General features: G+C 40.1%; 1 protein-coding gene across 1 annotated transcript in view; it reads left to right on the forward strand.

Moving 5' to 3' along the window:
* The first annotated feature begins 4,364 nt into the window (after positions 1–4,364).
* The window catches only part of clvs2 (clavesin 2), a 71,980-nt gene continuing 49,070 nt past the window's right edge, over positions 4,365–27,274 (forward strand). Inside the window, exons 1-2 of the mRNA XM_022192706.2 lie at positions 4,365–5,768; positions 9,221–9,395. Of these exons, the coding sequence (XP_022048398.1) occupies positions 5,380–5,768; positions 9,221–9,395 (564 nt within the window). The 5' untranslated portion in view covers positions 4,365–5,379. The remainder of the gene's footprint in view (positions 5,769–9,220; positions 9,396–27,274) is intronic.

Consider the following 27,274-nt stretch of genomic DNA (forward strand, 5'->3'; position numbering starts at 1 on the left):
TCTTTTTACCTACAGTCAACAGAGCCTCGGTGTCCCTGAACCAACTGGACATCCTCGCCTGAACTTCTTTAATCCTGCTGTCATTTTCTAATCAGCCATTTGGCCCTCAGAGACCAAAAGAGGAATCAAGTGAGTGCTTCAGAAAATGACAGCTGCGCCTTTGAAAACCAGAGGTAATTTTAATGCACGTCCACAATTCATTTAATTCACTCCTACAGCAGCCCATCAGAGCTGAGGGCAATTACTGAGACCCCCCAGGTCCCTTGGGAGCCTGTTACAGTCTCTACCCCCCCTCCATTAAGGACTCACCCCTTCACCTGCCCCCACTGACAGGGGGTATTCTAACATTAGTCTGCACCCACTGCCCAGTGCTTCAAACAGAAGGTGTGTGGACGGAAATGCAATACCTGAAGTCCAGTTTCAACAAAGTGTAGGTTGATTATGTAGGACAAAAAATATTACTTGGCATTTTAAATTCATGGGAAAAAAAAAAAAAAAACAACCTAAGAAAGCAGCCTCATATTTGAGAACTCTGCTGCTCCACTGGAGCACCATAACATTGGACCTGTTTTGTTGTGAGTGGGAGGTCATTTCATCTGTGTTTAATTCAGCAGGGAATGGTGTGTGTGTGTGTGTGTGTGTGTGTGTGTGTGTGTGTGTGTGTGTGTGTGTGTGTGTGTGTGTGTGTGTGTGTGTGTGTGTGTGTGTGTGTGTGTGTGTGTGTGTGTGTGTGTGTGTGTGTGTGTGTGTGTGTGTGTGTGTGTGTGTGTGTGTGTGTGTGTGTGTGTGTGTGTGTGTGTGGATATATATAAAAAGAATTTCTCATTTAACAGCTGAAATCCCTAAAAGAAAACAGTTTTCTGAAATGCTTTTCCTCCCTTCGCAACTTTGTGAGCCAAACTGAACCGAGATGAAAGGACAATGGGAAAACAAACACACAACCTTAACAATCCAAGGTCAAACAATTCACTTTGAGTGCATATAAATGCAAACTTATGCTTTATTTGTTATTTTAATGAAATATCTCCGTACAGTGGGAAGATGTAGATCTGCTGGCCTTGACCATTTTAGATATTCTGCATGTTCTAAACCAGTAAAATGAAGCAGAAGGACAAAACACCGACTGCAGGCTCAATACCCACATTCATATGAGGGCTCCCGGGTTCTTCATTCTGTATTGACTTATTGATGTTTGGAAGAGTGTGACCATCTGACCAGGCTGTTTTAACTGTTGCCATAACCACACAGGCTCAATGCTTCTGCAGCTGTGGTCCCTGAATGAAAACTAAATTTATATGCCAACATTATTTCGGTTATTTTTCAACATTTCCTGCATTTCTATGCGACTATTATTCTTCAACAACTGCACTGCCATTTAAGTTTGGGGTCACTTAGAAATGTTCTTACGTTTGAAAGAGAAGTTTTCGGGGTGTTTTTTTTTTCTTTTTCAGTGAAGATGACAATAACCTTCCTCTTGTCCTCATTTACAGGCACCAAAAAATATTGTTTCCATGTCTAAAAAAAAAAAAAAAAAAAAAATCAGAAAAAAATTTTGCAAAATCTTCAGGAAGAAAATTTCAATAATTCCTTAAGTTTCCCTAAAGTTTTTTTTTTTCAATCTCCCAAATCTGGCAAGAAAATTCTTGTAAAAATTTTCAAAAAAAAATTGTAAAAATATTCCAAGAAATCCTAAAAATATCTAAAATGATTACATATATATCAGTAAAACTTCTGTTTTCTTTAAGAACATTCATAAAATTTCTTTTTCCACCAAAAAATGTTCAGATTTCCCAAAAATGTTGACATCAGAAGTTTCACTGTGAAAATACCCCCCCCCCCCCCCCCCCCCCCACACACACACACACACACACACGCACACCTTTTCAAACTTTAAAACAGGTCAGTTTTAACCTGCCGGATAACACTAGAGTTAAATAAATCACAAATACAGTCTAGACATTAATGTGGTAAGTGACAATCCTAGCTGGAAATTTGAAATGGAATATCCACATAGGGGTACAGAGGAACATTTCCAGCAACCATCACTCCTGTGTTCTAATGCTACATTGTGTTAGCTAATGGTGTTGAAAGGCTCATCGATGATTAGAAAACCGTTGTGCAGTTATGCTAGCAGATGAATGAAAATGTGAGTTTTCATGGAAAACATGAAGTTGTCTGGGTGACCCCAAACTTTTGAAATGTGTATTTGTTTTTTTGTTTTACCAACTACTTTTTTTTTTCTGTCTCTCTACTTATTTTTAGCATTCAGAAATATCCTTGTAGGTGATAACAATGCAACTTTCAGAGCACAACTAATGTTTGTTTTTTGTTTGTTTTTTTACAATTGCCTCATTGTTCAGGATATTCCATTCTTCTTTAACATAGCCTAAAAACTGAACACTCCATTCACACTCTGCATTCCCTCCACGTCTTCTGTTTGTTACAACTTTGTCATGACTCTGCTGATTTGGCCGGCAGCGTTGGGGGCAGCTGAGCCGAGCACTCAGCCGTGCACAGTGACACAGTAACACAGCAGCGAGATAAGTGGGCAGATACAATGGAAATTAATTCAGCCTGTTAAAGTGCAGCTGTCTGGCCACCACTGAGCAGGTGTCTCCTCCTCCCTCCCTAACTCCCCTCCTTCACATTCATCCATTCATTCATAAACACTCCATCTTCTCTTGCTTGCTATTGTTGGTGCTGATAATAAGCTGATGGTTTAAAAACAAGCAAAATATCACCTCAGCTTTTTTTGTTGGTGGCAGAAAAAACAAGACAGAGATCAGGAAGTAATAACTAACTCATGCAGTAGCATCTTTTTTCTCTCTCTCACCATAATTTCACTGTTTTAGAACACAGCTGTTGGTGCCCATGCGGCTACTTTATGCAATGATTTTCACGCTGATAACTCACTTACTCCTCATCGTAGTGGCAGAATGGTGTGATATTTAATTCATTTTCATTCTTTTCTCATGATGATGAGGCAAAAAACAGAAACGCAACTTTTAGCAGCAAGCAGGTTCAGTCGATATTTCATTGTCAGTGAAAACACCATGTCAGGAATGATTTCTTGATTTTTAGATCAATATATATGTGCTTCTAGACATCTAGGTTGTTTATACCAATGCATTATTTTTACAGCGTTTCAACTTGAAAAAACACTGAGGTAAAGGTGGAGATTTCCTTTACAAGATAGCTGTGTAAGGGTAAAAGAAAAACACCTAAAAGAAACTTTAAAATAATGAAGCATGCATTATTTAAATACGCTTCACTGCAGAGTCATCACTAATTATGACAACATGGGGCTAATAACTTTTGTAATTTTTTGGGGGGGATTTTAATAATCCATGCATGGGTTTGAATATTTCATTTGATGTAGTAGAAAAAATATCTTTGAAATTTCCCCTTCTAGCATCAGACATATTCAATCTAACTGAAATTTGATGAAGAGATTCAGTATTTTTGAAACAGACGTATCTGTGAACAAGACTTTGCAACAGCACTTGAGCAAATGGATGAATGAGCTAAAGACTAGGAATTTCATATGGAGTTTTTGGTGATGGGTTTGTGATTGGTGTTACAACCTGCAGCCAGTAATTTTTTACTCTCCTAGTAATAATACAACAGGCTGTTAGCTGTAACATTCATATAAGCAGTTAAAGTTGTATTTTATTGGAATCTTTAGAGTTTTAACCAAAATAACTAAATTACTCAGGTAGATTCACATTAAAAATAAGATTCAATGTTAAATTTATTAGATAAATTGGTGAAGGCAATCTTTTTTAAATGATTTTTTTTTTTTTACTGAAAAGCATTGAGTTGACCTGACCTTGTGTTTCTAATAAGCAGCTGCTGTTAAAAGAAGTCTGTAAATCACCACGGCAATAGAGGGGTAAGTGAAAGATGCCTCATTAAGATGCTCAGTTCATGTTTCTCTACTTGCAGATGAAATAACAGAACGCAGAGAAAAAGGAAAAACTTCATACATGTGAGACATCACATTTTTTCCATCTTAGTAGCTGGACAAAAAGGCAGTTGAAAGAAAGATGGCATAAACATGATCTATTGGCTAAAATCCTGCAAATATGGTTCTTTATGGCAAACTAGTGAAAGAAAAATGTCATTTAGGGGACATTAATTTAAAAATAAACAGAATCCATCCTCATTTTTAGGTGTCAGGTGGCCCTCCACCCTTAGTTGCCGTCATTCCTCTCTCCATCATCAGCATCCGTTCTCCCTGTGTCTACTTTCCCAGCTCTCCTCCACCTCTCCATCTTCCTGCCTTTGCCCTCCCTTCCCCTCCCCACCTCACTCCTTCCTTCCTTTCTTTCTTTCTCTTCTTTGCATGTGTCTCCTTCTCATCTTTTACTCCACCCCCTCCTCCCACCGCCTCCCTTCCCCCAGCCGCTGGTGTCCACACACCGACCGGAGCGCAGACTCTCTTGTTGTCACTTTCCCGGCGAACAGACGGCAGCAGGAGGAGGAGGAGGAGGAGGAGGTAATCCCATCCCCAGCATCCACCCCACCCCTCTCCAAAAAAAACCAGAAACCAGCGGCGGGAGGGGGGGAACAAAACCTCACGGGACACCTGTGCTTGTGGATACCCTCCTTTTTGGCGCTCTGGTGGGAACACACTATTCCAGAACTGAATTCACACCCAGTTTGTGGATGATGAGGAGGAGTGATTAAAACTGGGATGTAGACGCGGAAACAAGCGGCCAAATCTGTCTCGATTGGCGCTGACGGAGCCGTCGGCGGCACCCGCAGCAGCACCAGTGCTCGGCGGATGGAGATGCGTTGTGAAGGCGGAGGGATGATGATGATGATATAGCAGGTGCTGCAGGGTCGTGCCGCATTGCCTGGCCGCCGTGAGCGACGCCGGGGAGACGGTGATGCTGTCGTCGTCATTGTGCCACGGAAAGACAGAGAAAGAGGGGAGAGGCTTTGACATGGACGGAAGCGGCTGTCTGTCGGCTCTGAGCTCAGGCCGCCCGGATCAGCAGGTTGGATGTGCCGCCTGAAGCCCGGAGGACCTGATTCATCACGTACACGGTGGGAAAAAAATAGTCCTGAAGTTGAATGCATGCGGGTGGAATTGAAATGTTTCCGTGCGTAAAAGTGAGCGACCCATATGTTGATAATGCACAAGAGGAGCATCACAGCAGCAGCGTCTGTGCCAGTTCAGGGTGGATTACGTGTACAGAGCAGCAGGCCTTCATCTGAAGTCAGCTACTGATCAGGAGAGCAGACAGACAACAATCAGTCCACTTCTCTACCCTGTTGCTGCTGGAGGTTGCCTTCCCCCCCCTCCCCTCATTTTCTTTATTTCCTTAGGACGCTGCTGTGTGGTCCCCTGTGGAGGGACAGCTGTTGCAAAAGATGACTCACTTACAGGCTGGCCTCTCTCCAGAGACCCTGGAGAAGGCCAAGGTGGAGCTGAAGGAAAACCCGGAGACTTTACACCAGGACATCCAGGAGGTCCGGGACATGATCATCACCCGGCCGGACATCGGCTTCCTCAGGACAGACGACGCGTTTATCCTCAGATTCCTCCGAGCGAGGAAATTCAACCACTTTGAGGCGTTCCGGCTGCTGGCACAGTACTTTGAGTACAGACAGCAAAACCTGGACATGTTCAAGAACTTGAAAGCCACCGACCCCGGCATTAAGCAGGCCCTGAAGGACGGTTTCCCCGGAGTGCTCTCCAATCTGGACAGATACGGCAGGAAAATACTGGTTCTGTTCGCTGCCAACTGGGACCAGAGCAGGTAATGAAGGTTGGAGCTGGTGGAGACAGAGCTGGTATAACTGGAGGAACAGAGATCAGTGTTTGGGAATCCAGAATTAGAAGTGGCTGATGGAGCTGTCCATTCAGCACCACACTGTCACTGTATCTGAAAACTACTGGAGCTCTGTGTACCAACTCATCTTCAACCTTTAGCAAGTTATGAGAAAGTTGTACTAAATTCCAAAAGAGAGACAATACACTAGACAAGTAGCCTCCTGAACACAGCACCTATATATGACTGTTGAACTGATCTCAGGGCTGCAGAAGATTATCAGTGAGTTGAACAATGATGTTGGGCTTATTGGCTCACAGTTGGAGTTCTAGTTTGTCTGGGAGGTGCTGTTTGTGGTATGGTGTAGTGTTGATCTTTCTCCTAACTGAGACTGAGTTGTGGTTTATTCACACAGACCAGAAGGGTGTGGAGAGTTGGCTTTGTTTCACACATATTTTACTTGCTCACAAATCCCACATTAAACATAACTGGGACATGAGTATTAGCGTCTGTCCACTTGGTCAGTTTATCCACCACTTTGATTGGCATTCAAATTTTCACAGATATTCAAGATACCCAGAGGGTGGAGTGTGTATGCTGTACAGATCTACTGCACTGATAGTCATGAAAGTCACACACTTTTCCTCAGGAGAACTGTCATCAGATTGGTGACCCATATAGACATTTTAGCCTTGAAATAATACTGATAACAGCAATAAACTGTATATTTATACCAGCCCATGAAGCCAGAGTTTTAAAAGACAAGAACAAGACAATACAACATTAAAAAGGATACTGATAGTACTGATCCAAACTTCTACTGCTTTAGTTTATGACTATATACTTGCCTTAATGAAAACAAAGCACCTCAGTTGCAATTGAATTTTCTGTTCAATATCAGAAGTTTATTACATCTGTGTCACTTGCAATGTCCAGTTATGTCCATGCAGGTGTAGCTCAGACATTTTAACCTGACGCCTTCATTGTTCATGGTCATTTTCTTGATGTAAATGTGTGAAATGAGATCCCCATCAGTCTCATCTATAATGGAAGTTTAGTAACAATAGCTAGCATGTTCCTACGCCATGTTCCATCTGTCTCTGAAGTCAGACTTGGGAATGAGTCACAATAGAGTTTAGTCAGTATAACAATTTGGAAAACCACGTTAGACACTTCCATTGTTTCAAATACTAGTTGACAGCAACTACTACAGAACTGTAGCAACATGTCCACAGATAAACATTGGATGTCACTGTGTACAAAAAAACAGAGGTGCTATTAAACAATACTATACTCCAGTTGTCAATGGTAATAATGTGCTGAGCTACAGTCTTTGATTTTGAAGTCAGGATTGGTGATGTTCTACTGACTGTTCGAGTCAGAAATGTAACTCCAAGGGATGTTCCAGTTGAAATGTCCACCAGGAACTTGGAAGTTCTGACTGATTAGTGCTTACGTATGGCCTGAAAGAGCTGCTAGCATGGCTGCAGACTCTTAGACTTTTATCTTATGATTGATTGAAATGTAGCATTTCTAACTAACACACCCTTATCACATGTTGCCTACATGTTTTCTTTTCTTTTCTGTCCTGTAAATCATCTCAAGACTCCTCAGCTCCTGACCACCTGGTTGGGAGCCACTGATTTAAACTAGATCCTGTTGCTGATTGATTGGTAAAAATTTACTTCTGTAGGTACTTACAGCTGCCAGGCTGTAACTGACCGACGGGTTTGGATTTAAAATGAACTGAAATGAATGCAGGGTACTCTTGGAGCAATACAGGGGAAGTTAAGTTACCCCAAATAATGGCATGTTCCTAATCGTCATCACCATTGAGTTGTGATTTAATGTGTTTTTAACTTGGAATCACATGTTGAAATTCACTGAGAATTTATTAGAAATATACCTGCAGACAACCTTTTTCCTGAACTGTGACCCCACGCTTCATCCTGAATTCACAATCACTCTGTCCAGTGCTTTTTCTCATAAATGTCTGCATAGACTGTGCAGGTTTATTATCCAGACTGAGGTTAAAGGTGTAAGTGGGTCCTGGGCATGATTGGTTTAATAAGTAATCAGGCCTATTTAGAGAGTAGGTGACTCAGAGTTTATAGACATGTTGACCTTCTGTTCCTCGTGTTATTGGGTCTGATTATACATTGTATGAATCTGGTGTGTACCAGATTTAAAAAAAAAAAAAAAAAATGAGGCCAGCATAAACCATGAGGGAGCTATTTAGCTCTGTCATGACTGCTGGTGATGCAGCCTAACACATGCTGCAACAGACTCCACTTCATACAACAAAATCATTATGTAATAGGGAATGGTGTGCTGCGAGCTGTAGAGAATCTGCAAGTTTATTCCAATCAGCTGTAAGATGATGTACACTTAAAGATTGATCTCTCCTCTCTGATCAGTGGAATCTGTTTGGTTGTTTCATGTAATTCTTATTTTTCTACCCACCGGATTTCAGAAACAGAGCTATTCTATCGTGTGTTAGACAAGCTGTGGTAGACTCTTGTGCAGAAGCTTGTCTATTTAGCTGCCAGTTAAGCTAATTTAGAAAAAAATAGCTTATTATCTCTGGAGGGAGGCGAGCAGTTGCTTGATAAAGAATCAGATAGCAGAGAAAGATGAAGAGGGAGACAAGATAATGAGGGCAGCAGCAACCAGAAAAAAAACCCCTGACTGTTGAATGGGACAGTGAAGTATCTGAGGCATCAGCTGGATGAAAACCCACAAGGACACACCGAGGCAGCAAACCGCCTGACCAGTAGCAGAAGGAACCACACCATCACCACTGAAAGCAATTAAACACACCAAAATACCATCCAGCAGATACGGTTTAGCTCTTATACATCATCTTGTCATTAAACAATGGATTCCAAAGGCATAATTAAATCAAGATGAAATTAAACTGAATGGGAAGAATATGGATAGATTCCAGTGACTAAGTCTTGTCTGCCTGGCTGAATGATACTATTTTTAGCTCTTTTCATGAGATTTTATGATATGAGGACAAATTTTGACCCTAATCTAGTGCTGCAACTAGTGATCATTAGCTAATTAAACTTAGGGTAGCTTTTGAATAATTCATTGTTTAGCCCATGGAAAGTTAAAAATGACTCAGTCTAAACTGATGTCTTCAAAAATTCTGCTTGATCCAATCAAAAGTCAAACCAAAACCCACGACAGCAAATCCTCTTTTTCGAAAAGCTGTAGGTTGAGAATGCGCGAAGAATTTTTCCTTGAAAAGCGACGGAAACAATTAAATATATATCAAACGCCTCTAAAATGTCCTTCATTCGCCTATCCATTATTCACCCATTGTCTTAGCTCAAATTAATTTCTGTCCACTGACTAATCATCTCAACTCATCATTGTCCACGTTCTGTCTTAACTGTGCTGGCAAATAAAAAACCCTTCTACATTTTTCTTAGGTACACGTTTGTGGACATACTGAGGGCGATCCTGCTGTCGTTGGAATCTATGATAGAAGATCCTGAGCTGCAGGTCAACGGCTTCATCCTCATCATTGACTGGAGTAACTTCACCTTCAAACAGGCGTCCAAACTGACCCCCAGCATGCTGCGGCTGGCCATCGAGGGGCTGCAGGTAGGAAGCAACCACAGTCTGGTCTGGTTGGTTAGCAGCTGCTAACTAAGATGTCAGCATTGCTTTTTGTTTTTATCCATTGTCAGGGTTATCCCCAAGTCCTGTCCAGATTTTAAGTTGCTTGAATTTTGACAGTTCTCTGTGCAACATTCAGAAAACACTTGTTATTGATGACACAAGTGGCTGCTCCAGTCAGCATCCTGTTGCACATGCTTGCACAATAGACAGTATGTGAAAGATGAACATGACCACAGTAAACTACCATTGTGTAGCCTCGAGTTTACAATTTGGATATCATCATTTTGTTCAGATGTAAAAACTGAGGAGTGAATATGACTGGGAACTGGAGGACACTGTGCTCATAATGAACTGTCAGTGTCATGGTAGCCCTGCCCTTAAATATGCTCTGCCATTTTAAAGATAATTTTCCTCTCAATGGGACAATAATTTGCAAAATGAGCATCATCCTGTATTGAAGGAGACCTAAACCTAGCAGTTGAGACCATAGACTCATTAGGAAAATGTTTGAGGTAACAAATCAAGTGAAAAGTAGGGTCATTTTCACACATAGACTTCTATACTGTCGAGGTGCTTTTTGCAATCAGATTAGTCGCCCCCTGCTGGTTGGTAGAAAGAAATGCAGGTGTATGGCACTTATGTCTCTGTTCCTTTTTTTAATCTTTTATATTCTGTCCAAATCTTACACTACATAAGTAAGACTGAGTGGGAATGTGGCACACACATGACTAAACGTGACTGATTAGCGTCATGTCGATAGATGCGGTAAGGAGTAATACTCTGTTCTATAGCTTGACTGTGAACTATGTATGACAATACAGAGTATATTTGACTCTCCACTACTGGCATGGTGCTACAGTGAAGTCAGAGGTAGGTCTGGCTATGTAACACTGTAGTTTGATCAATGTTATGTTTCTTTACCCTGTGTTGTCCCTCCATAAGTCCAATCCCTTACTGATGTTGGCCCCAGTTTTTTTTTGATTCAAGTTTTTTTTTTTATACAAATACACAAACAATGAAAGAAAAACAAACAAACAGCAACAGAGCATCTACATCATCTTTCAGTCCTGTTTATCATAATTTTCCTCTTTTTCCCCTCCAATGTTGCCATTTCAAGTCCTGTATTCTGTCCATTTAGTCCATTTTTTGTCCAGTTTTGCTTCACTTTGAGTTAATTTTTCCATTTTGTGGATTTCCGCAACAATTGTCGACCATTGTTCCTTTGTTAGTGGTTCTGTTTTCCCTCAGTTTCTCGTTAAGGCTTTTTATTTTAACATGCCACTAGCAGTATTTTGACTAAATATCTGTCATTTCCCATCACTCTCTCTTCAGAGAAATTGCAAAGATAAAGCACACTGCAACTCAAAGGGATTGTATAACCCATTATTTGTTGTAGTTGGCCCAAGTTTTTCCCCTGATGTCAGTTAGACGTCAGTTATCCAGCCAGGTTTCATTATATAAAACTTTTTGTCCTCACCTGGAGTTTTTGTTGTAATCTGCGCCGTGCTGGAAACCCGTCGATTGTTCATTGTTGAGGGGATAAATGGAAGAAAAAGAGCGCTATCGAAGCGAGACACTCGGTATTGATCATAAACGTCATATCCTATGGATTTTCACAGAAATTTTTTACTCGAGTCCTTCTCACAGAAATCAGTTGTTTCAGGAAACTGGGACAGTCAGGGAAACACTTTCCAAATCTTGGTCTCAAACCTATTTTAAATCAAAGCGTCTGGAATACCTTTGGACTGCAGACCAACACTAAGGTCTTCTATCAGTAAGAAGCAGGGCATTTTTATGTTCCTCTACAATCCTTGGAAGCAGTAAATATATAGACATGATTCTGCTCAGATCCTGTAAAACTACTTACTGGAGTAATTTGGCCGTACATGTTTAAGCTGGAAACTCATTCTGAAGAATATTGGTCTAGAAATCCCACTTTGCGAGTAGACGGCATTGGTTCTTTAGATTTATTAAATATGTTACCCTGGAGGCCTGAATCCATGTTTTTAAGACTGTCATCAGCACGCTGCAGCTTCAAGGTTTAAATGCTCAGCCATGGTGTTGACAGTTTATTGTGTCTTCCAGCAAATAAAAAACACCATATGGATATGTTAACAAGGTAAAAAAAAAATCTTAATCTTAACCAGTGGGATGAGAAAGTCGGCAAATATCTCCCCCATGTGTTACCGTCTTTCTCAGTTTCTTCCTTTATTTCATAATAAAGCTAAAACTAATGGTAAAGTTTCAGCCTTCTGATAATCACATTAACATATCAAATGTATTTATGAAATGTTTGCTGGTTCTAACCTCTGAAATAGAAGGGTTTACTTATTTCCTTTGGTTTATGTTATGTAAAAGACTCGCTTGTCAAACTAAAAAAAAATTAGATGGTAGTTTAGCAATTTTTACAGATTTCTGATATTTTATATGTATTTATATTAAAAAATCACAAATTGATCAGAATTAATTGTAAGTTTTGGCTCTATGTTACACAATTTCTCAATCTCTTCTTACCGTTGATGAATTTACAGTCTTGCCTATCAGTAAAGTGATTTCAAACCAGAGAGCTTTTGGACTTTAAGGACTTCCATCAATAGGAAGTGGGACAGTCATTATTTTTTCATCTTTACTGACCACTGGCTCGATCCTTGTTGAGCACTTGATTTGGTCTCTTCTTACTTTATTTCTTGACCCTGTGCAGCACTTCCCATCTTTTTTTTCCCCTTTAAAGCTACTTTATGTTTCCTGTCAGAGCTGAGGGAAAGTCTTAAGCTCTCCTCAGCTCTAAAGTACTGTTTTCCCTTTTGCGACAGCAGCGGAACAAACCTCCAGCTCCCTTTCCATCATCCCCTCTGCAGTCAAAATGTTCCACTTAAGAATAAGTCAGGCGTCGCGTTGAATCCGTGAGCTTGTTTAAAGAGCAATAGAAGGAAATAATGACATTTCTATTTCGATTACGCACTGCTGGATGTTGTGTTTTTTTCAAGGCTCGCTTGGCAGGTAGATGATGCAATAATGTGATTTTTACTGGTTGTCACTTTGGCTTCCTTTCGTTGTGGCCTCTTCTAATAAGAGTTGGTATATTCCCATGTAAACAGAAAAATGTGACAGTGCTCTCTGCAGCTGTATTAGTGTCTTCAGGATTGCTCATTTCACATTAGTCTCCTCAGTCATCAGGACCTTTAACGTCGTTATTGAAATGAGCCGGTGGAGAGGAGAGTACAGCCGTCCTCTGGTAATCAGCCAAAACCGGAGAGGAAATGTCTCGGTTGCTGCTGTGTGTGTGTTTGGATGCAGGCGCTTGTTATTGCTTTCTCAACATCCCTGTGAATCATCTGCCAGCTTGTGTTGGGCTCCATTAGTCAAAGTGAAATCTAAGCGGAAGTGTTTCTAGGGGAGGGGGGGGAAGTGTTGAGTAAGACGCAGTGTGGTCTAAGAGATTATCTGATGAGGTGCTGATGGATGCCAAACTGTCAGAGCTGCATCCTTTGAATTGTGCACTGAAATTACATCCTACATCACATGTCTACAAAATCTTACCCTAGATGCAGAGCAATGGATTTAACATTTCAGATTTCTACTTTAGCTGACCTAAATTCGAAAATAAATGATTTTGATACATACGGATTTCATCTCAAAATTTCCAATAATAAATTGGATCTTAACCCTTGCTTTGTCCTGCGGGTTAAAATTGACCCGTTTTAAAGTTTGAAAATGTGGGGGGGAAATCTATTTTCACAGTGAAACTTCTGATGTCCACATTTTCAACATTTTTGAGAAATCTTTAAACATTTTTTGGTGGAAAAAATGTTAAAAATGTTTCTTAAGAACATTCACCAAAAAATCAACCAAAATCCAGAAAATTTCACTGGATTTTGGTCGATTTTTTTTTTATTTTTTTTTATTTTTTTTAATTTTTATTTTTTTGTGAATGTTCTTAAAGAAAATATTAACAGTTTTAATGATATATAAGTAATCACTTTAGATATTTTTAGGATTTTTTTGGAAGATTTTTACTCATTTTTTGAAAATATTTACAAGAATTTTCTTGCCAAATTTGGGGGGGGGAGGGGGGGGTTAAATAAAACTTTGAAGGAATTATTGGAATTTTCTTCCTGAACTTTTTGCAAATTTTCAGAAATATGTGGATTTTTTTTTTACTGAATTTTTGGATTTTTTCAGACAAGGAAACAATATTTTTTGGTGCTTGTAAATGAAGACAACAGGAGGGTTGATCAAAACTGTCGTTGATTGCAAACAAGGTTTAAAAGTTAGGATGGGAATCAGATCATATTACTTAGTTGGTACTGAACAGAATGCTTCCATATTTGCTCAGTTGAGGACATTGTGGTGCTGTTCCTTTTGTTTGAGGGAACGTTGGAGATTCTGCGTCTACTGAGATGAGTCATTTCAGTCCAGGTGTATCGGTGTCGACTCTCAGCCATCCGGGTCCTTGTATGATTTTGGCTTCCCGCAATTAAACATGTTTGACTATAAGACTGAAAATTTGGGTCTTCCCTCACAGAAAACTCCGCTGCATATCAAACCAGCCGCTTCAAAAACTAACAATCAGTCACCAGCGAATGATTGAAATGTTTTGGCTTCGCTTTTGGGGAGCCGTCATGCCGCTGTGCTCGAACCCCTGCAGCGGCAGCTTGAGCAAAAAAATCTCCCTACAATTTTTTTTATCCACAGTTCAGAGTAGAAGAGCGAAACATAACAGAGAGCAGACGGAAGAAATGAGAATCAGATGTCTGGAGCAGAAGGTGACCGTCATCTGTTGTTTTGAAGTATTTTGGATTCGGGGAAAGTGATGTTTAGCAAGAACAAGTCATATGCAGGCATGCCACTTTTGTCTTTGCCGCAAAGCAACACAACAAATTTGTTCAGGAATTTGAAAAAATACCACAGAGCTGCAGCATGAAGGTCAAAAAAGATGTAACAGCACTAGCATCCGCTCACTGAATCCCCGTCTGTGCCATTAACAGATGTTAAGAGTGTGCATTTGATTTTGGGTGAAAAATTTTGATATTTTGCTCCTTATTATTATTATTATTATTACATTTATTAAACCAGATTTGTCCCATTGAAATCCAAGATCTCTTTTACAAGAGAGATCTGGAAAGAATGGCAGTTCATACAATTAAAAACAACACTTTTAACACACAATCACATTTAAAGATAGACATGGAAAATACAGATGATTAATTTTACAAGATTTGTTAAATTAAAACATTTGCTCTCAATTAAAACATTTGCACTCCAGAAGCTTGGATATGATTGAATTGATCATAGCCTTAAATGCATTCACAGATACCAGACTTTGGAGTTTGAGCTCTGACTGCAAAATGTTCCATGTAGTTGGAGCAGCATATCTAAAAGCATTCTTCCCCATTTCTGTTCTGGCCTTAGGAACAGTGAAATGCAGGAAGTCCTGCGAGCGGAGGCTGTAGACCCTGTTATTCCTGTTTAAAAGAGATGATAAATAAGATGGGATCATCTCAAGAATAGCCATGTCAGGAATGGACTGTGAACAAGGTCCAGTTTTATAATGAGATTACAAAGATTTTTACTTTATCAGGAATGTTGCGCAGCAGTGCTCTGTTTAAATGAAGAGGTGCAATTAAATATAATTACACTTAAGTATAAATTAAATAGTCAGAGGTTTTACTGCAGCTCAGGTGGTGGAGCAGGTTATCCACTAATTGGAAGTTTGCTGGTTCAACCACCAGCCTCCTCTATGTGCCGAAGCTTCCCCCAGTCCCCTGAACGTCTCGTAGCTCCCAGTGGGAGATGGTTCTCTGCATGGCAGCTCTGCTACCAGTGGTGTGTGAGTGGGTGAATGACAAATACATTATAAAGCACTTTGGAAGTTGAAGAAAGAACTACGTAAGCGTGAAGCATTTGCATTTATGTCTTTAACACCGTGAAAACAGTCATTTCAATATTTCTGCTTGTTTGAGGCATCGTAAACTGATGAGCAGGACAGTATTCATAAACAATTTGGTTTTTAATGTGTTTGAATTGCTTTGATTATTTGATATTGATTGATATTGGTCTTCAATATCAATATTGATATTGGTTGTTTTTGGTTTCCTTGTTTAAATATTATATACGATAAATGATGTAAATAGATGGCAAAACTGCATATACAATACACAAGAGGACATTCATTTTATTTTTTCCTTCTTCCAAATTGAATGCATCTGCATTCTTAAAATGATTAATTAGAGCAATATTTCAGTTTGTGTTGACATTGCTGTTTTGTTTTCTATTATTTTTGCTGAATAACGACTGTTTTCAGATGTTTTTGTATCATTGTATAGGGGACTCTGTAACAAGCTCCTCATTTTATAACTAAGCTCAATAACAGAGCTAAATCAATGTCGAATGTCAGCTTTCTTCAATCAGTCTGTCTTCTGCTTAAACCCCAGCGAGATTTAAATAAATATTGTTTTCACATTAGCAGGATACTCTTCTTTCCTTCACTTTCTGTAAACATCAGTTTCATTCTGTCAGCACAGCGTTGATGTCGGCGAGGGAGAAATCTCTCTCCTTCAGACTCGGGGAATAACTGTAGACTCAAGCCAGTGCATCACTGTGACGAGCCCATATATAACACATTTCTGACGGCTCTCCAGACACAGATTAGAGCCTGAATTATTGATGGGAGCTATTAGCTGAGCCCTGAGTCATTCCCAACTGTGCGCCTGCTCACCCGAAAGGATGGTCGACATTTTGGGGGAGGAAACAAAGGGAACAAGAGTGATGGGGTGATTTGATCAGACTTCATTCAATTTCACGAATAAAATGCACAAAACCTGCTACTAAAAGCAGACATGGCAATAAATTCAGTCCTGTTTTTCACAGGATGTAAAAGGTGAGAAAAAAAATTTAAGTATGACCTAAATGTTTATTTTCCCTTTTGTGAGCAAATTCCCATGTAGACCAACCAAAGCCACAACAGAATCAGAAGACAAGTTTCTGAGAGTCAGCAGCTTGGTGAAAGGCGACTCACAGGACAACAGCTTCAAACACAGCTTAATGGTGATCGTAGTAAGAAGTCTCAGTTTCAGCTGTGAAGAGAAGACTTGGAGTTGCAGGTTTGACAGGTCGAGTTGCAGCAAGAAAGCCGTTGCTAAGGTGTCAGGATAAGATGAAAAGGTTTGTCTGAGCCATGAAACACCACCAATGGACTATTCAAGACTGGAAGAAAGTATTTTTGGACTGATGAATCATATTTTGAAATCTTTGGTTCATTACGAACAATTTTTGTACGCCGTCAAGTAGGAGAAAGGATAGTTGCTCAGTGTGTGTGACAACATGGAGGAGGAAGCATGATGGTCTGGGGCTGTTGATCCAGGGTCGGTGACTTATACAAAGTGAGAGATACCCTGAACCAAAACGGCTACCACAGCATTCTGCAGCACCATGCAGTACCCTCTGATATGTTCCTAGTTGGTCAGAGGTTCATCCTACAGCAAGATAATGACCCAAAACATAAGTCCAAGCTGAGCCAGAACTACCTTAGAAAAAAAGAACAAGATGCTAAGCTTGAAAACATGAAGTGGCAGCACAGTCTCCAGACTTAAACCCTATGGAGCTGGTTTGGGATGAACTGGACAGAAGAGTGAAAGCAAAGCAACCTACAAGTGCCGCACATTTATGGGAACTTCTGCAACAGAGTTGGGGAGAACTTTCTGAAGAATATTGTGGACAGAATGCCACGAGTGTGTTCAGCTGTTCTATCTGCCAAAGGTGGCTACTTTGAGTCAAGAATTTAGAATACATTTTGATTTCTAAATTGTTTTTTAAAAATTTAGTTTATTTGTTTTAGAATTTCTTTTTTAGAGTACATTGAGACATTAGCATGCATAATTTCCAATAAAAAACTGGAAGGTTCACATCTGCCGTAGAGTCAAGTGGCTCTCTTCATTTAGAACCATTTCTTTGAACCAAAATAGAAATGTCTATCTAGGGATGCTTAAATGCAGTTACATTTATGGCAATATTCCTCCCTACGTAACAATTTTTTCCCTGTAATATACCACACATCAATAAATAGCAAATGCATTCAGTACTTGCTTTACAGCCTCTTTACAGTATGTGAGAATAGTAGAAGCGAGCCTGAGTCACATCCAGAGAGAGACACATCTGATCCAGCTAAACAGCCACAGTGAGTCACTTCAGTCTGAGCAGGTCTAGTTATGAATGTGCAAACCAGTAAGTGTTTAAAAGCAGCTGGGTCACACTAATGCACAGGGCAGCCGTGCAGAGTCCCTCTGCATGAGGGTTTGATGTGGTTTGATGGCTGATTTGCACTGAACGCATCGCTCAGTTAACTTCTGTGTGCATCAGCAACTTTATATCGGCTCCCGCTGTCCTCGTTTCTCTTTGTCTCCACTGATTTTTCGGCTCTTTCTGCTGGATTATCTGATGTCATTATGAGACAAACAACAATAGCAATTACAAGCGTGCAAAATTTTCAATTATCTGGAAAAACTTAATTATAATTTTAAAACCAAGAGGAGTCTTTGTTTATAATTCTGCAGCAGCCTGTGTTTACTTCAGCTACATTTTTAATTTAAGTCAGTTTATCACAGTTGTTTTTGTCTCGCGTGTGAATTAGCTTGCCAACGATGCACTTTTCATTGTCAGCTGTAAAGGACACTGGATATTGAACTAACAAATCAAGATGAGCTACCTTAAAATAAAGTTAATAATCTACTTCAAATTTTGCTTGATATTATTTATCCTCTAAACAGGAAAATCTGTTTTTTTAAAAATAAGATAATATGACATTGTTCAGTCGCTGCTCCATCTGCCTCAGCTGTGATTTAAAGTTTGTCATGGCAACCCGACAATGTTAGTTTAGAGCAAATACAAATAGTATGTAGGCCACATGCCCTGGGATCCAAATTTGTGGCACAGTGTGATGTACAGATCACAGCAGAAGTGAGTCTGGTTCCCTGCTGGTGGCCCCTTGAGGCTTCAGTGTTTGTTACGTCCCCAAATATGCAACTGTTTTTTGTTTGGCTTATTCTTTGGATTATTTTGGGGGCATTTTTGCCTTTAAGTATGAAATCAAAAGGCAGACAGAAAATGTGGGCAGAAAGAGATGAGGACGGGGCCACTCGTTGTAGTTTGCGAGGCATGACCCATTATTACAGCTTTTGAAGAGAATAAATGACAAACTGACAGTTCAGTACTTGGAGCTGCCACAGTAATGTTGATAAAATTATTTTATTTGTCCTGAAGCTCGTGATATATCACTTTTAAGGGCTTATCAGCATGACAGCATGATTTGAATCAGACAATTTAATGGCTCTTTGCTCATGTTGTGTCTCTGTAGTGAATGTGGCAGTACAATAAAGCTTTTAGAAATAGAAAGGGTTCGTCCTCTGGAGACTGAGAATGTCCCTGGCAGATTTGATTGCTTTCAACTTGAGCTTGTTCTTGGGGAAAAAACCTGGAAAATTTGGTTTGATTGCAGATGAAAACATAAGCAAAGTGCCTTTCAACATTAGAGGACTGTGAATAGAAAGCAATAGCAAATGGAAAAACATGGTTTTCAGTATTCTTTCCCTTTCATTAAAGTGTTAGTCCAGAAGAACATATTGCCCTGACAGGAAGTTTTTTGGCAACAGGACCACCAAAGTAATATGAATTCTTCTAAGTAGAATTTTTAACCTTCTAAGACCAGGCTTTTTTCAATAAGAGTGTATAGTTCAAATTAATAATAATAATAATAATAATAATAATAATAATAATACTGATAGCGAAGTATTCTGCCAAGACTGCTCAGTCATTGTATCATTTCTGACGACTGAAACCTTGGAATAGTTTGTGGCAGAAATCACGGCACTATGGAATGTGGCCATTTAATATAGACGTACTCGGTGGACTCGGAAACACCCCCACTATTTAATCAGTTGTTCCTTGTATCATTTCCTGAGAAGTCCGCAATGGTGGATTTGTAGTTGGATCGCAATGTGATCATCAGTAAGAAGCTGATGTAGCATTCACTTGTAGTCACAGTGACGCCGTGCTGCTATCTCACAATGATACAGAAATCTTTAACAAATTCGTGGATCCAGACCACAAACTGTATATGAAGATGGACGTAGCATCTGGCTCCAAAAATGAAGCCCACCCAGAAATGTCAAAAACTTGCAATAGACCCTTTATTTGTTTACAAACATTGTGACGTTTTTTGTGGGCGGGGCTTATGCTGGAGGCAAAAGCGGAGCGAGAAGTCAAGCAGGACTGGGAGTATTTAGTTTGCGCTGGGAGTTTGCGCTGCAAACTCGAGCATTTTTAACCCGTTAAACTTCAGTGTACCGCCGGCGGTACACTTACTAATTTGCATAGGAATTTAAAGAATGTCCGAAGGCTGCAAACGCGATTATACAAACACTATACGCCGATGGAAAGCTTAGATTCTCATGAATCCGTCGGTATAAACCACTTTCAGATGTGATTACCACAGCGGGTAATATAAACACATTTGTCCGACAAACAACGAATATCCATCCATCCTTTCTCTGTACACGGCTTTAACGTACACAGCGCGACTCACATTTCCGGGTTCATTATTACACACAGATGAAAATATTCCACAAAAACGGCCATAATCTAACCTTGGTCATCCAGACAACACAAGCCAGTGAACTATTTTGTCCAAAACATGTCTTGAAGTCTGTATATAATCCACGAATCGGTCGTTTTCAAGGAAATGCACCTCGCGATGCGCGTCCAATATTCCCTGTATTTCTCGTCATATTTAACGGGTTATTGTTTTTGATTGTATTTTTTTTCTGTGTCTTGTTGTGTCCTTGTTCTTATGGTGTGTGTATTTGGACCCAGTGTCTGGAATAAAGCTGAATTGAATTGAATTGAATATTTTTTATTTACAAATAGAATATTAGCGATTTTTTTTTTTTTTGTACTGAAAATGGCTGGAATTGACTGCAGCTGATCGTCTCTGTCCAGTCTTTTCGCCTCAGTGCATTTAACCACAACTGTCTTCGTTCCCTCTGAGCACGAGTGTTCGGTGGAATCCTATAAAACTTTAATTTGCGTTCGCCAATGTCATTCCTCCTATTCTGGCATCCAAAACACAGCAGGACGACATTTTAGAAAAGTTGATAGAGCCTAGTCCCTCAGTCTTTCGCATTTTTGTCCGGTCGCGGGCTTCCTCTTTTGCCTCCAGCTAAAGCTGTGACGTCATTCGTGACGTGGGTCATTAAAGGGTCTATATCACGCCGTCCGCTAGGGTTGGCTCCAAAAAGCTTTTGCTCCATAGACCCCAATTCATCAAAAAATAAAATTTCATAGACTGATTTTCTACAGCTCAGGATTTTTTCCCGTTAGTTTTCATGGTCAAAATGAGAGATCAAGTGGCCGATCTTAAAATAAATCAATACTGAATTTTAAATAAATCGTTAAAGTTGGCGGAGCCAGGGGGCGTGGCTATACTTGATAGACAGTCTTGTCTGGAATAATTGACAGATCCTTTTATTTTGAAAGCAGCAACAGAAGCCTCTGCAGTAAAATGTGGGCGGGATAAGAGAGTCTTCAGCTCTGTCTGGCCCGCCCATAGACTGGTCCTGCCCCAAGTTGCTCTCCGGTCCAGCCTGTTTGATGACAATTTTTACGCCACTGGCTCCAAAAAAATCCAAAATGGCGACCAGGAAGTAGCAAAATCCGGGTTTCATTTTCTCAGCGTTGAAACCAACGGGTGACGTCACGGTTAGTTCACGCCTGATCCAGACTATAAGCCATATCACTGCCAAAATATAATCACTTGGTCCTTGTCTCATTTCTGACCTTCTCTGAAAGTTTCCTCCAAATCTGTTTGTCCATTTTTGAGTAACGTTGCTAACAGACAAACAAACGGACAAACCAGCACTGATTGGCAGATACCTCCGCAGAGGTGCCGCCTCCTTAGCAGAGTAAATATAATAATGATGATGATGATGATAAAAACAACAATAATAACATAAATATAATAATCAGATATTAGATATCTGATTATTATAATTATTGGTTACTCCTTCTCCCAAATAAGTGGAAGAAATGTAAAATGCAAGCCCATTTAAAGCAAAGGTCTTAGGAGGCTACACCAAATATCCCAGCACCATGACTGATAGTCACCTGATCAATGCCATGATGACTGGCTAAAATTAAGAGTTCATCATCCTGGAAGCATGAATATCCTCTAACATAATGGAAAATGTGCCATAACTTTTTGGGATTCCTGATTCATTTTAACAACCTCCTACCTGACACCTTCCAGTCCCTCTCTTGTCATTCATTAAACCCCATACTAGAAGTTTTTTCCATAAAAGTTATCCCTCCCTGGCTTCATATACAACTCTCCACTATTGCCTGCTCTACAATGTGGATCGTCCCTGCCTCTCTCTCTACTCACCACTAAGTACTCGCTGTAGCACAAACACACCAGCTCACCTACATCTCTGCTCAAACACTGTAAAACTACTCTGTATAACACAATGGCACGTTGAAATATTGGAAAAATTCACCCAAATTACTTCAAACTGAAAGTGAATCCTAAAAACGAATGATAATACAGAAGATCTCACTGTGCAGTCTGACATGGTCGGTCCCAGAATCCGTGTTTTTGGGTACGTCTCGGCTACCCCTAGTTTGAAGGTGGACATTCTCAGTCATGGCTGCTCATTTTTGCTCTGGTTGTCTGTTCTAGCAAATAAAAATCACCATGTGGACATTTGAATAAAAACTTGATTTCCACTGGGCATGAAGTTAACTCGTTAACCTTTTCTTTAGCTTGACTTTTGAATTATTTATCACATAAATGCAAATTCAAACACGAATCTCTACCCTCAGGTATTGAATACGCAACATGATAAGTTATCCTCTGGGGAACATGAATATCCTCTTTGCACATATGTCTAATGGTTGTTGTGGATACAGAATCCTGCTTTGGGAACTTTTTGCTCTACTGCTTGCAAGGGGAAAATCTCCTTTTTGTTTTGTTTTTTCGTTTGCTCTCTGATTTATGTCTGAACAGTAAAAACATAACGGGCGACGAGGGAAGAATTGATACAACAGAGCTTTGTGTCCTTACGTTAAACCTCTCCACAGTGTAGCTTTTAGCATGCTGCTGGACGCTTTGTGCTGCAGACAGACTGTTCTGTCTGCGATTTCTATTCATTTTCCTCTTAGACACACTACATACAGCACAGTTACATGCTTGATTTTGCCAGCTGTGTGAGAAGCACCCTTCCATGTACACTTCTTTATGCTCTCTTAAAAGAGATTACGCTGAAGAGTCCATGAAAACACAGGAGGTGAGACAGTGTGTAACATGGGATTCAAGCCCATCCAGTCATAATCCTCCAGGATTACCATGTAACAGAGGGATTAAAGTTTCAAGTATGCACAACTTTCTTTTGGCTTTTTCTTCTTCAAAGAAGTTTGCAAAACGTTTTTAAATAGGATTTAAAGAAATGCGTTAAAATACTCTCAAAAAAATGCCGTGACGTCATTGTTAATATTGCAGATTTTACATTAAATCCTCAAAATATCACTAGTTCAAGAGTTCAGGAAATAACTTTGCAGATTGTCAAGGCAGATATGAAAAAAGCACATCCAAGCATTTAAAAGTATAGAAATTCCCAATGAAATGAAAGGAAGAATATTTAATCTTTTCAAGCAACAGGCTTTTGTTATTCACTTTATAAAGGAGATTTCTTCTTTTTTGAAGAGCACAAAGACAATATAAAAGACACAGAGCGGTGAGGAAAGTTAGCACATTTCATGCACAAAGGACATTCAAAGTGCTTTACATAACACACTGAAAACATTCGAAAGGAAAAATGGAATAAAAGGATTACAATTCACATTAGAAGAATAGAAAACCTTTCAGTGAAGAAAATGTATTGTCAATTGAAATGGATGTGAGAGGTTTTTAGCCACGTATACAGGGATTTTTTCCATTTCTTCTTTTCGTCTTTTTCATTTTTCATGCTTTGATGTTTTTCGTGTTTTTGTTTTATTGCTGCCAGCTGTTTGAAGACGCTGTGGATGAAGCAGCATGTCGTGTTGCAGAGATGTGAATCACCTCGTTAAGGTGATCTGTCACAGTGTCTGACCTCAGATCAACTACCTGCCACTCACAGTAATGAATGAGCTTCTGCTGAATCTCTGACGGGTAACTGAATGTTCGGCAGCTGGCAGCCAGTAGACGAAACGCTGCAGCTTCATATATTCATCTGTTTAAAGCTGCACAGTTTAGCTTTTGATGTCCTAATAATGATGTGAACGCCAGTAAAATGCTTACATCTGTCTGTCTGTCTGTCAGCAGGATTTTTCTTGTAAATTTGTTGGCAGATCACCCTTGTTCCAGGGATCAGTTGTTTAGCTCTCCATGCTAATCTGGATTTTTGTCCATCCAACAGTTTCAGTTGTGCCCAAACCCCTTAAATGTTGAGTTCAAAGGCCAGTGTTGTTGTTTTTGCTTTTTTCGTTTTTGCTTTGAGCTATGAAGGATGAAATTCAACATTAGTTAAATGTTAAAGCCAAAATAAGTAGCTGCTTTTTCTGCACTTTGGAGTATAAGTCCTCGCCACTGGAGAACAAGGTTTGCGTGCCTTGTGGAATCATTGTTCTTAAGCCTTTTTTACATAACAACAGTTTTAGGATGAAACAAGGTTTTGTTGCATTGCAAAAATGGTGTGTAAAGGCCTGTACAGATTGACATGAATCTAATTATCTTTAGGCAAGACATGAAGTTTGCTCTGTGCAAACTGCACGATGAAAACGTAGCTGAATTGTAGCCTACAATGTACGTGAGTCGACAAGAATAAAACGTCGTAAGCATGCGCCGGCCATCCATGAAAAATAAATAACTGAAGCATAAACGGGAGCCCTCGCCCTTGTTAGATTTATGCGTTTGTGTATGTTTGCTAGCCGTTAATATTAGGTTACCTGGGAGTTGCAGTTACGCCGTTATATCCTTCCATGCTTCGTCCTTTATTGTTCAGTTGTGGTACGAACTGGTGGACATGTCACGGAGGCTGCTACTGCCACAGTTTTACTACTCTGTCTTCTCTGTTAAAATTCCACATTCTTGTTTTGATGTGTTTTGCCATTGTTGCCCCAAATCATCTATTTGGGTTTAGTGTCAGTGTGGCACTGATCAGTAAGCCATTTCATACTGCGTTTCTATTGGCTCGTTTTTATCGCAGCTTGTCTTTGGTCAGAAGACCATGACAATGGCTGTCCTTGAACCTGTCTCATAGTGCGATGTAGGACCACTGATTTAGAGCCACGACCAAAGATATCGCCATGATTCTCTCATGATTTTTATCTTCAGTCTGGGACGGCCAAAATTGCACAGTGTGTAGAGGCCTTTGGATGACCTTAAACGGAAACTTTTGAATACGGCATCCAGAGGGGACTTTTTCTCGAACGCAACAGTCACCATCGTCAAGTGAACGAGTGCCTGGAGTTGTGAGAACGCTGACGTCGCACTCCACTTTGTGCATGCGCATTACACTTAATCCTAGTCGCTCACTGGACGACAACAAGAACAGTGGCGAACTACCATGTTGGGCTTGTGCTGCTGAGTCTACTGAATTTATTGAATCTCCTTTGGAAAAATATGCATCTGTTGCGACATTGCTGCAATCAACAAAGACGCAGTCGATATATAAGACAGATAATCAGCCCACCTCTAAATCAGCAGGTAGTGGTCACGTGGGGTGTGCCTCTATAAAGTTACATCACTGACTACCAGCCTGGCATGCATACTATGGCATTTTCAGTCCTTCCAGTGTTCTAGTGTAAATGCAGATTTTTTTTTCACTCCATTATCATGTAAGCCTAACAAGGCAAAGGAAATGCTTTCGTGTTTTCTTGTGAAACGTTGTTGTGTAAATGGGGCTTTAGACTTATGTTTCGATGGCCGCTCTGAAGGCTGCTGGATCTGATGTCGAGGTGAAACCAGTGCAGCTTTCCCCTCCAGTGATACCTGCTCCTGGAAAGTCGCTCTGAACCTTAACCTCAGTGTGGTTCTCTGTGTGCCTCCAGGTTTTACTTGCTTTGTCTAATTAATCCGTGTCATTATCCATATTATTTTTTTATTTATCTGTGTAAATGTGCGTTTCCCATTGCTGCATTAACATTAAAACAAATGGATTATTTCAAAGCAAGCTGTTTAAATTCAAGCAGACACACATTTTTCTTCTAAGCCTTTATTTAAAACAGTCCATTTGGAATTAATCAAAAAATACAATAATAAAGTCTAAACGTAATAAACTGATTTAACTATTGCCAACCCTTAATTAAATTTATAGGTCCAAGATTAAAAAACTAATTTACTGATGCAGACAAACCATTGTTTAATGAGTTGTGTTGACACAGTAATGTTGGTAATTGCATCAACTTAATATTGTGTGTGCTTTCGTTGATTGAAAACTAAATTCAAATCAAGGGACCATGATGAAAATGGCTTAATTTTTGAATCTCAGACAGTTAAGACTGCTAATTAAATACATCTGATTGTAGAGGAAAACTAATTCCTCTACCTCAAAGTAGTCTGTTGGCTGAACATAATTCTATTAGAGGTTGTCAGAACTCAGAAAGATTCATGCAAACTGTTGGATTAATGCGTTTTTTGTTTAGCCCAAACATTAGTGTCTGAATATTGCTCAGCTCTAGTTGTCAGATGGGAAAATTAATAATCAGTTTGACAACCACAAAGTGCAGTGCAGCATCCTTCTAATCTGTGTTCTTATAATTATACAATGTCATTTCAAATGGCATCTTTTCTCCAACCTACGATTTTACTTTGTCATCCAAGTGTTGAACAAGAAAGTTGACTGGATGTTGACGGAAAAGAGAACACAACTGTAATGGGATAAATGGCCTCACACTCAGGATAAAAAGCATCTGTATTATGGAGACAACAGTGGAATAGCCTTCCTCTGCTTCACTTTCTCCCTCTGTCCCGTCTCTGACCTCTTTTACTTTTGTTGTTTTTACCCTCCCCCCTCTCTAACAACATCATCATCCTCCCCTTCCCCCTTATCTTTCTCCCCTCCGCCTCAATTCAGCCACTCCATCATTGTTCACCGCAGACAATAGTGGCAGTTTATATGACGTGACAGCAGCCGGAGCTTTTAAAGCCACGCTGAGATAATTATTCATTTTGTTTAAAAATAAACGCAATAGACAGAATCAACAATTATCCATCACCGGTAATCTGTGTTTTCTACAGAAGTCTAATCAGTTTAAGACAATTCGTTGCAGATCTCATCCTTGAAAACGTCTCTTCTTGCTGTTTACTTTTCAGCCTCTTCTCTCTTTGAACCTTAAAGAAGCTTCGTGTTTTTCATCAGCAGCCAGTTGCATGCTACAATGTGCTTCGTCTTATCCCCCCCCCCCCCCCCACCACCACCACCCCCACCCCCCTCCGCCTTTCTTCTTCCGCCCTCTCCGGCTCCCTCCTGCTTCATCCCACCCTCGCCACGTTGCCACGGCAACATGTCGAACTGCCGCGCTATCTGCTCTGCCCTCTCCTCCAGATGGGCTCCCTTTTGTTGTGCGTCTGAGTGTCGGTGTGTGCCGAGACAGAAACACACTTCTCCATCTCTTCCCCTCAGACGCTTCTCCTCTTCCTTCCAAGACGCTCGCCGGCAGCCGATTGAGTGTCAGCGAGTGCGCCACCAAATGCTGTAAATGTATTACGTGTTGCGTGAATGTGTGATGTGTTATTAGTAGTGTAATGTTGCACACAATACTAAAAACTCACTTGATGCAGGCCATTCCAGAAAAATAAAGAATTCCTTCACATTTAACATTTTTCATCCATT

Source organism: Acanthochromis polyacanthus, chromosome 16, assembly GCF_021347895.1.
Source record: "Acanthochromis polyacanthus isolate Apoly-LR-REF ecotype Palm Island chromosome 16, KAUST_Apoly_ChrSc, whole genome shotgun sequence".
NCBI classification, from domain to species: domain Eukaryota; kingdom Metazoa; phylum Chordata; class Actinopteri; family Pomacentridae; genus Acanthochromis; species Acanthochromis polyacanthus.